General features: G+C 57.2%; 1 protein-coding gene across 1 annotated transcript; it reads right to left on the reverse strand.

The window, feature by feature from the left end:
• Positions 1–245: 245 nt before the first annotated feature.
• Positions 246–1,476, reverse strand: LOC124677466 (dof zinc finger protein DOF3.7-like). Its single transcript, XM_047213453.1, has 2 exons — positions 1,170–1,476; positions 246–1,050 (listed from the first exon to the last, which is right to left on the reverse strand). The coding sequence occupies exons 1-2, from the start codon at positions 1,275–1,277 to the stop codon at positions 532–534; spliced, it is 627 nt and encodes a 208-aa protein (XP_047069409.1). The 5' UTR covers positions 1,278–1,476; the 3' UTR covers positions 246–531.
• Positions 1,477–11,038: the final 9,562 nt, after the last annotated feature.

Below are 11,038 nucleotides of genomic sequence, written 5' to 3' on the forward strand. Positions count from 1 at the left end.
AGAAAACATTTCTCCTACAATAACATTGAAAAAAGATTGATACCTTCGATTCAGATTATGGATACAATATAAAAGATTTTCTTTTTCTAAGAGACCGTCGGTTTATATTGAACCGGGAAATATATGCTTAGAAAGATCAGTTCTAACGGGACTTCTAAACGTTTGTAAAATCCCTTCTATTTATTTTCCTGCCAATCACTGAGTAACACTGAGTAACATTGTGCAGCCTTATCTAAGTAATTGTGTTTGGGCGGAATTGTTACAAACATTTTATTGCAAAGACATGACCAATTTACATCCTCCCTGTAGCTACAGATATACTAGTATAGATCATGGTTCATGGGTTCAAACAGCAATCACCACATCATTTTCGTATGCATGCATGAGAAGAAAAGAGCGAAGTCATCAGAGGATCGTACAATTAAAGGTGGGACGGATACACTGATTCAGCTGGTAAGCCCACACTACCTAATCGATCGAGGCTGCGATGATAAAACAGGAGCCTCGAACGCGCGCGCCGGCAGGCGGCGGCTAGAAGAGCTCAAGGCCGGCGGCGAAGTCGTCCCAGGCGGCGCCGCCGGTGTGTGTTCCGTTGCCCCCATCCCACGGTGTCGCGAGCCAGTCGTAATTCTCGGGACCCGCCGCCGCTGGCCACGGTAACCCTGTGGGCGCGGCCGCGTAGCCGCCGAGTCCGAGGTCGAACTGCGGCAGGAAGACGGCGCCGTCGCTGAGGAACGGGAAGAAGGGCGCCGCCGGGAGATGGACCGGCCGGAACGTGTCCTCTGCCGACGGTGAAGCGGAGGAGGGCGAGGGCTCGGCGGACCTGCGGCGCTTGCTGCCGTTGCCACTGCGTCGGCATGCACCCCCGACGGGCACGTTGCGCAGCGTGCCGCCCTGCGTCCAGTAGCGGCGGCAGGCGCGGCAGAAGTGGCGCGGCTGCGTGGTGCTGTAGTTGTTGTAGTAGCAGAACTTGGTGTTGCTGGACTTGCACCGCGGGCACTCCAGCTGCTGCTGCTGGCCCTGGCTGTTCTTCCCCGCCGCGACGCCGTCCTGAAAAGCCAAGCAAGCCGACCACCGCACGGATCATCAGTTCAGTATGCCACTTGTTTGTCAGTCACAGCTGACACCATGCCAAGCGTAGTGGAGACAGTGATTGAGCAGTGACTGACCTGCGGGAGCGGCGGCGCCTCAACGTCGGACACGGCGGCAGGTGCAGCGCGCTTGGTACCGGCGTTGGTGGTGCTGGCGGGGAGCAGCGAGGCTGAAGCTGGAGCCATTGTTTGCTGCCGTGCGATCAGAGCGCATGCCGTGTCCGGCCCGCGCGTCGGCCTAAAACAGCGTGGTCACCACCTCTCTCGATCACACTCTCGAAAAGAGGAAACCGAGCTAGGAGAAGCAAGAAATGAGCGAGAGGTAGCGGTCAGTCCGAGCTGGATGGGCGGCAATCAGATGAGATGAGAGTGCGTCGATGGAAGCGGTTGGGTATTGGTCGTGTCCTAGTACCGGCCTGCTGGGTCCTATATATAGAAGGGTGTGCCTATGTATATAGAAGCCGGCGCGGCGAGTGGAGCCCGCTGGTGACGCGGCACTGCACGGCGGAAGATTGAAGATGCTCTTCTTGGGCATCTCCAACCGGGCGACGCAAACCGCGCCTGCACGTCCGGATGGGACGAGCCGGACAAAAACGCGGCCAACGCGCAGACCCATCCATAAAATGGATGGCCGCGGCGTCCGGGACGACCAAACCCGGCCCAAATCTGGGGCGAGTTTGCGTGGCCGCGGACGCCGAATGTTGATCGCTCGCGTCCGCCCCTTGTCCGCCCATGGCCCGCGTGTCATAGAAATAGAAAAAAAAATTCATTCAAAAGAATCATTACAAATTTTTTTAGCCTACTAGTTCTATCCTAATACGTACGGGGCCGGCGGCCTCGCCGGCGACTCCCTCGCCGGCTCGCCGTCGGGGCCGTGTATTTCACTCGACGCGGGCGGCCTGTACGCGTGAGGATTCCACTCCAGCTTATGAGCTGAGTGGCGCGGCGGAGGACTTCATCCTCCTCCTTTCCGCTCGCGCACCTCGGACGCGCTCGCGCTCCGCCTCCTGAGGCGGCACCATCCGTTTCTCGCATAGCTCCAGTTCCTGCAGGGCGGCGCGTTCCACAGCGGTGCGCGCCTCCAGGCGGACGCGGCCGGCGGCCTGGGCCTTGTGGGTCCCGTTTCGCCGCCACATGCGTTCTTGTCGGCCGCGCTCCGCCGACGCAGCAGCCTCCCGGGCGCGCCGCTCGGGCGAGGGCATCTGGATGAGGTGGCGGGCTGCTCGCATAGCGAGCAGCTCGTTCTTCTGCCCGAGGAGGTCGCCTAATCGGCGGCGACCGGCCCGGCAGGTCGCCTCGTGCTCCTTCGTCACGCGCGTGAGGTCGGCGAGGCGCTCCTCGATGGCGGCATTGATGTTGGCCAGCGCGAGGTCCTCCTCGTTCACGGGCTCCTCCTCCGCGGCGTCCGCGTCGTCCGCGGCGTCCGCGTCGTCCGCGGCCTCGTACCAGCCAACCGCGGTCTCGTGCCAGCCGTCCGCGGCCGCCTCCACCTCGGCAGCGACGCGGAGCGTGTCCCCTTCCTTCTTCGCCGCCGCCTCGGCAGCGACGCGGAGCGCGTCGTCGGCGGCGACCCACCGCGCGTCCGCGCGCTCCTCCTCCTCTGTCCGCGGGAACCTAGCCCGGGCGGCTAGGGAGAGCTTGGCCCACGTGGCCTGCAGGGTGCGTGGCATGGCGCCAGAGAAGGTGGAGGGGGAGAGGACGGCGGAGAGGGTGTGCTGCGGTCTCTGGCCACCGCCGTCTTTTATAGCCGGCGGCGGGCGGGAAACTTGGGCGCGAGCGCGCGCCAAAGGGCTTTTCGCGCGCGCGGGAACATTGGTGCGCGCGGGAACTTTCCCGCGCGTTCCACCGTCCACCATTGATGTCCCGTCGGAGGCCTGCCATGGCGCAGCGCCGCGCGTTGAAGACGAACCACGTGGCGTCTGTTTGGGTCGCCGCGTTGGGCGCAGCTTGCGACCCAAACGGACACGCGGACGCGGGCCGCTGTCCGCGTGTCCGCTCGGCCACGCAAACGGTCCAAACCGGACGGTCCAGCACGTCCGTTTAAGTCGCGCGGTTGGAGATGCCCTAAGGTACCTTCCTCCACCAGCACCACCATCCCAAGTCGTTGGCATGGCATCACATTGGCACCAGATGGAGGCGGCGAGCGATGTAGGCGCGTCCTCGATGATGGGCCGCTGCTTTTACCGAGGGGACTGGAGAGTTCCTGGTCCTCGATCGACCATGGTGGATGGAATCTTGCAAGTTGCTGCAACTAACCAGCATGTCCACCCACGCGCGCTCACGCTGTTCGTCCAATTGCTTATGCTAGTTACGGACGGTTCCGCGATCGATGTCATCTGGCGCCGCCACTGCGGCGCACGGCGCCCGCCCCGGAGTGACATGGTATTTGCGTGGAGGCGTTAACGACTGGCACGATCGCGATCGGGTCACCGTTAGTGGGGACTGGGGACGGAACCGCCGGAGCGATAGTCGGGCGGCGGTCGTCGTACTCGGCGGTCGCGTCAGGGTGACTCGGCGCGGGGCCCCGGAGGTTGGCGAGGCGAGAGAGCTTGTCATCTTGATGAAGAAATGGGGGACATGGTCGGTGCCGCTTTTTCCACGGGCCAGCGTGCGAGGGCCACTGTCGCCATCGCCGATTCTGTCGTCTCCGGCAAGATTGATTTCTGACCGCATATGTATGTGTCTGCTCGCCGCCTAGGCTGGCCGATGCTAAGCGCAGAGGGCCGGCCGGCGCAGTTCATGTGTCGATGAGTCGATCGACATGGTGCCTCCTCTGTTACGAGGCTGCTCAGCGTCGGCAAGAGTCGAGTCCTGTTTACCGCGCGGGTTTAGAATCGATTATTACATACGCGCGCAAATTTAAAATTCTACTGTATGTGTATGCGCCGTGATTCAATATGCCAACGGGGACACTAACCAGTGGTTATTGCTCAACCATAACCATCCCCGTGCAGGAATATTTTCTCCGTCCCATCCCCACTAACAGTTCTTTTACCATCCCCATCCTCATCGGGTAAACAGATAACCATCGGTTAACCATCCCCGCTTTAGCTAGTATGAGTCCAAAATAAAATGACAACATGGTAGGATGACAGGGCTGGCTCGGTCAGCAGTTTAGGAAGGAGAGGCGAGCGTTTGTGAGTTGGGATTTGGGGGCTACGGTAGTTGGGAACGGGAGAGGAAATGTGAGCACAATAGGATTAGGGTTTTCTGGTACCTATACATACCCATCTTGTACCCTAGTGCCACATGTCATCTACCTAACGGGGATTTCACAGTTATCAGTTATGGATAGTGGTAACACATACCCATCACCACCTTACCTATTGGGGAGAGTTTGCCTCCAATAAGATCCCCACGGGGATGAAGTACTAACCAGAACCGCCCCCTAATAGGTGAATTAACCACCGGGGATCGAGGAATGGGGCCCCATTGCCAAATTGAGCCGTGATCGAGCCGATTGAGACTCTTTTAAAAGTTTAGTCAATGGAATTTTTGGCAAAAGAGACCACCCACCCAATTTATTGACAAAAAGGATCACCTATGAGTGTAATTGACAAAAAAGATCACCTTGTCTGTGGCGGCAGCGCCCCAGGTAACACGTGGCACATGCCGCCACAGCATGTGGCGGCAGGAGTTCCCGTCCGTGTCGAGCAGCGCCGTCCGTCGCCATCAGCTATGGCGGGCCATGCCGCCGGTGGCAGCGGCGGCAGGGTGCCCGTGGAGGATGCCTCCATTGAGTGTGGCGGCAGGTCCTGCCCCTTGCCAAAATTTTCTGCATCCTCAGTTAAATTTTACATGGCAGGAGAGCATGCGACGCATGGAGGAACTTTTGTGTAAGTATTCACTACAGTAGTAGTACCCATGTCCTAACTACGACATGGCCTGCACACCGTCCTGGATCCTAGAAGTAAATCTGGCGCATATTTGTGCCTAAAATGTGTCGCGGCGGACGCTGCGCGGACGCCCGAGGTGACCGCTCATTTCTCCATCGGGCCCGCCTGGCAGCGAGCCTGTATCGAGGGTACCGCTTCCACAGTCAGTGCTTCCGCGTTTGCGCCGCGGCTGCCTCTTCTGCATGCGCACTGGCGGGTAGCGGTTGGGCTTCTGCGCCGCCTTCAATAGCATCGTTTCCCGCGCGCCGCCGGCCTTCAAAGTCGACCGGCATCGTTCCTGCCATCGCCCACACCTCCACTCCCACCACCACCACCGCGCGCTGCCGCAACACCATAGGGAAGAAGAAGAACGACTTCGAGGCGTCCGGCGGCACCAAGAAGGAGGAGCGGTGGCAGAGGGTGCCGCTGCCCGTCAACGTGCCGCGGCTAATGCACGCGAACTGGACGCCGTGCGACGGCTGGGGGGACATGCACATGCCTGGCGGCTGGCGGCTGAGCTACCTCCGGGTGCCCGTCCCGCCCGTGCCTGCGCGCGAGCCATATAGGAGCGCCGAGATCCGGCGCAGACGGCGGTACCTGCCGCCGGACCTCCGCGCCGATCCCGCCTACATCATCGACTCTGACAGCTGGCGTACCTATCTCGCGTCTGAGAAGGATCCGAGGAGGAGGGCGTGTGACGTGGGCATTACCCTTCGGGTAACTGTTATTGCCCTATCCTATGCGGCCCAACTGGAGGCTGTTATCACCAGAATTTGACCGGATCAGAGGTGGGCCGCGATTAAGATGGTCTTGAAGAATATATATAGAAGAAATACGTGAATCGGCCTTACATGCAAAGTTTGGGCTAGTTTGCCCGTGTATCTGTACCATAGTAGGATACGTGTCGGTTAGGAGTTAGAGTTTTACCCGTGCACGGTTAGGTGCATGCTTGAATTAGGAAGTCCCCTGGACTATAAATATGTATCTAGGGTTTATGGAATAAACAACAACCAACGTTCAACACAATCAATCTCGGCGCATCGCCAACTCTTTCGTCTCGAGGGTTTCTCCCGGTAAGCACCATGCTGCCTAGATCGCATCTTGCGATCTAGGCAGCACAAGCTTATTACGTTGTTCATGCGTTGCTCGTGCTGAAGCCTTTTTGATGGCGAGCAACGTAGTTATCTTAGATGTGTTAGGGTTAGCATTGTTCTTCGTATCATATGCTTGTCGTAGTGCAACCCTTATACATCTAGCCGCCCTTACACCTATCTTAGGTGTAGGGGCGGCACCCCGCTTGATCATTGTTTAGTAGATCCGATCCGTTACGGTTGCTCCTTGTTCTTCAAGGATTAGTTTAACATCCGCAATAGTTAGGCCTTACAAAGGGTTGGAGGATCCAGCGGCGTGTAGGGTGTAGTTTGCTAGCCCTAGACAGGATGTTCCGGGGATCAACCTCGTGTTGGTTTTTAGGCCCTGTCTAGGATCGGCTTACGATCATCGTACGCGAGCGTGAGGCCCAATCGTGAGTAGGATGATCCGATTATGCGGTGAAAACCCTAAATCGTCGTAGATCGCTTTAGCTTTATCTTGATCAAGCAGGACCACCATATATTCGTACACCTCGTACGAATCATGGGTGGATCGGCTCTTTGAGCCGATTCACAGGACAACCCGAGAGCCGATCAAGGCTCGTATTTAACGTTTACGTGTATGCCATGCAGAAACTAAGCGAGGCATCATCCAACACCTTCCCGACCAGGTATAGGTCGGGTGGCACGCCCTTGCGACGAGCATCGGATGTGTGACCGGAAGGCTTTGCGGGCCGTCGCTCCGAGGGACCGGGGCCAGCCGCAGCCCTAGTTGTTCCCGGCTCTACGGTGTTGCCGGTCGCTGCCCGCCGGTGGGTTTCCGACCGCAACACATTCCGGCACGCCCGGTGGGACAATCTTCGACATCCACCGCATCGCCATCTACATCCGAGATGGCGGAAAGCACTCCGGTCAAGTACGAGGATCTGACTGACGAGCTCAAGAAGAAGCATGACGAGATCAAGGCAGTCCTCGAAGCCGAACTCATCGGCTCTTTCCACAGAACCCGCTCCCATGGCATCAGGTGGAAGGGGTTCTCACCTGAAGGCGCGCTCGATGGAGTGGACCTGTCCGCCCCGTCAGAAGAACGCACCAGGTCGCTGCGTCAAGAGATCAACTTCATGGTGGCTCATTCGCTGCACCGCCACTCCGAGAGCCCGGTGAACACTTTGGAGCGTGTCGCTCGCGCGTGATCCAGGAAATCATGAGCCATCGGTATTCTCCGTCGGGACCAGCTGCGGGGACTTACAAAGGAGAGATACCACTCCGGTCCCATCCACCGCTGCCGTTCGCGTTGGCAGCACCGAAGTGCCGAACTCATCGGCATACGTCGTCTACAAGATTGGTGGTGACCCTAGTGACTACCAATTCCTACCGAGGCGCCCAAGGAGATCCCGCACGGATACGCGTGCGCATATGTGCCGACCGCAGTACTCGGGCACTCTCGAACCGAGGCTGCAACAGCGAGGGGCCTCCGGAACAGCAGGGAGGAACGTCGGGAGCAGATCTCGAGAAGCAGACGTGGCTAGCTAAGTACGCTACTCCGACAAACCTCCAGAGCCCAGCTATTGCAGTTGGCTCAGAACTGGAAAAGCAAGCATGGCTGGTTAAGTATGCCACCCCGGCGAATCTTCAGGTTTCGACACCTTCAGCCATCACCGCGGATCAGATTTGTACAATTCTGAAAGATCAGTTCGGCATGATGCCGAAAAGGAAGACGTTCGGCTATACCAAGCCGTACCCCAACGAGTACGAATTGATCCCGCTACCACCCAAATATCGGCTCCCTGACTTTGCAAAGTTTAGTGGATCAGATGGGTCCAGCTCCATCGAGCATGTAAGCCGATATTTGGCACAGCTGGGCACGATCTCAGCATCAGACGAGCTGTGTGTGAGGTTCTTCGCACAGTCCCTCACAGGATCGGCTTTCGGGTGGTACACATCGCTGCCACCGAACTCGATCCGGACTTGGAAGCAGTTGGAAGAGCAGTTCCATGAGCGGTATCACTCGGAGGCTTCCGAGGCTGGAATTGCCGATCTAGCACAAGTACGACGAAGCGCGGGGAAACGAGTGTCGGAATACATCCAGGCGCTTCGGGACCATTAGGAACCGATGCTATTCGGTTCACGTAAGTGAAAAAGAAGCGATCGAGTTGGCGGTGGTGGGTCTCTCATCATCGATCAAGGACGTGGCCTCCCAAGCGAGACTACCCTTCATTGGCGCACATGGTGCGAAGGCTGTCAGCATATGAACAGCGCCACCCAGATGTTTACCAGGACAAATTCAAGCGTGCGGTGGTCCTGGTCGAGGCAGACGAGGATGAAGGTGCTGCGGGAGAACAAGAGGTAGCAGTGGCTGAATGGACTCGGGCGGCAGGCCCCGTGTCCTGCAAGTGGGTTAAGCCACAAGGCCCTCCAAAAGGGTTCGACTTCGACGTGACCAAAGCGAGCAGATTTTCGATCTCTTACTCACGGAGAAGCATATAAAGGTACCCGAAGGCCACAAGATCCCTACGGTGCGGGAGCTGAACGGAAAGCCATACCGCAAGTGGCATAACACGTTCACCCACACCACTAACGACCGCAGGGTGTGGCGTCGGCGGATCCAAATGGCGATAGAAAAAGGGCGGTTAATTTTCAACCAGTACGCCATGAAGGTCGACACACACCCCTTCCCCGCCGTTAACATGGTGGAGTATACTTACCATGGAGGGTGCCAGCCGGATTTCTCGTGCAATATCAACATGGTGGGACCTGGGCACCACTCTGGTAAGGACGGAGATGAGGGCAGCTGCTCTCATAGCAAAGACACAGAGGAAGCCGCTCCACGCGATCGGCTCCGCCACGACGGCAAGCGCTATGTCACAGAGGGAGAAGTGAAGAACATAAGATATCAGCGACCTATCTCTGATCACCTCCTCAAGAAGTATGTGAGTCAGTATGACCAACGCCGACGATACAACGACGATGATGAAAAGGATCGTCTGGCTAGGGACGACAGGAGACATCGTCGGCATGATCACGACGAGGAGCGATATGAGCGCCACGCCAAGGAAAAGTCGAGGGAGCAAGACGACGTGGATAGGCACTCGGGACTGCCCCTTCTTCGGTACACTCGCTGGGATTCGAGGAATGAGCCGATTACCAACAATCGGCAATTGCCCAGAATGTAAACAAAGGAAGAAGGATGCAGCTAACGTGTCTGTGTTCAAGCGTCTAGGGCCCCTCCCGCCTCGGAACAAGCGTGCTGAGTCCGCTCGGGTGGAAGATCTCGAGGAACTAGAGGACGATGATGAAGAAGACAAGTATCATCGGCCAAGGTGGTGCCCTGATGGGCTCGGCCGTTCCCAGAAGCGAAGGGTTCAGCGTCTGCGTGGGTTGGAGGAAGCTGAAAGGTTATACCTGCACACGTTGAGGAAGGCACGGCCTGATCCGGCCGCCAAAATTCAGCGAACCACTGGACGAAGAAGGTCGGCCACAAAGAAAAGAGTGGCGCCCCAAGCAAAGGAAAGCCGATGATGAGACATCGGCTGGCACAAACATGGTGCTCGTCCTTCCAACGGAGTTTGGTGCTCCAGGATTACACGAGGCACCCAATTTCGACGACTGCGAGCGCATCAACGTGACACAGGATGGGACTAGGTTGGTCTTATCCACGGGCCCGACCGTGTAGCGAACGCAGCGTCTATGGACAAACGTGGCGATGCCGATCCAGGAGATCGGCCCCAAGGATTTATGGAGGAACATTACAAAACCTTCATCGAGCAAGTAACGTGGAGGCCGATTCCAGCAATCGGCCAAAATTATCCTCACCATCCATTCTTCCTGGGTTCAACGCCAATCTAATGGGCAATAGAGTTGCGTCGGCTAATGAGCTAGAAGAGGTCCACATTGGTCCTAATCAAGCCGGCGTTCGCATAAGAGTGCCTTGGTTAATCACAGAGCCGATTTCAGCAGTTACCTGGCAGAATCGGCTCGGGGGGGCACCTAATCAGATGAACATGTGCGATACATGTGCAGAGAAACATCGGGGGCCGATAGGAAAATCGGCCCGTAAAAAAAATATATATCTCCCATGATATGTAAGGAACAAAGCCGATGCACGGCCATCGACTCTAGCACAAATTTTTATGGGATCTACCAGTAGCATGTGCAAAACACAAGGATCTCCAGCTCTGTATCAGAGGAGTTCTACATCTGAGCCGTTGTGTGATCATTTACAATATCGACTTCCAATAGAGGAGGGGTGATCGGCTTGGCTGGCTCTGCATGATAGTTCTCTCAGACATGATCTAGCCAAGGTCCATTTGTCTGAATGGCGTGCCCTCGTCTCTGTTTCGCCTTGACTGAGACTCGGGGGGCAGCTGGCTTGGTGGATGCTCTGTTTTGGAAAAGCCGATTGGGTGGCCATCGGCTAGTCCTGCGCCGCGATTTTCATCAAGGGTGGTGATCCGGCGGAACTCAAACTCATTGGTCGAAGAGATGAAGGGCGGATTATGAGAGACCGATGCATTGCCATCGGCTCATTGAGAATCAGTGTTAAAAGAAATCGGCAAAATCAAATTGGGGAAACTTCTTCATTAATGAACAGGATTTCTTACAAAGAAAGAGCCGATTGCTCAAAGGAGGAAGAACAAAAGAAGGGTCTATTGACCAATCTACTACTGCTAGGCCTACACTAGTAGATCCTAATCTACGGGCCATCGCTGCCCTCGTCGTCATCCTCGGAACTCGCATCGGCACTGCTGCCGATGGGCTCCTCGTCGCTGCTCCCGTAGCCCTCTACGGGAGCTTCATCCTCGTCTTCATCGTCGCTGCTGTCGTCGTCCCACCACATGCGGAGACGTTTCGCCGGCGGGTAGCCCTCGAGGGAGTCGTCGTCGTCGTCGTCTTCCTCTTCTTCTTCAGAGGTGGGGCAGCCGTCCCAGGGGAACCGATCGTCCTCGCTTTCCGACTCCAGTTCCCCGTCGGCGAGGAACTG

This window comes from Lolium rigidum, chromosome 7, assembly GCF_022539505.1.
Source record: "Lolium rigidum isolate FL_2022 chromosome 7, APGP_CSIRO_Lrig_0.1, whole genome shotgun sequence".
Taxonomy (NCBI): Eukaryota; Viridiplantae; Streptophyta; class Magnoliopsida; order Poales; family Poaceae; genus Lolium; species Lolium rigidum.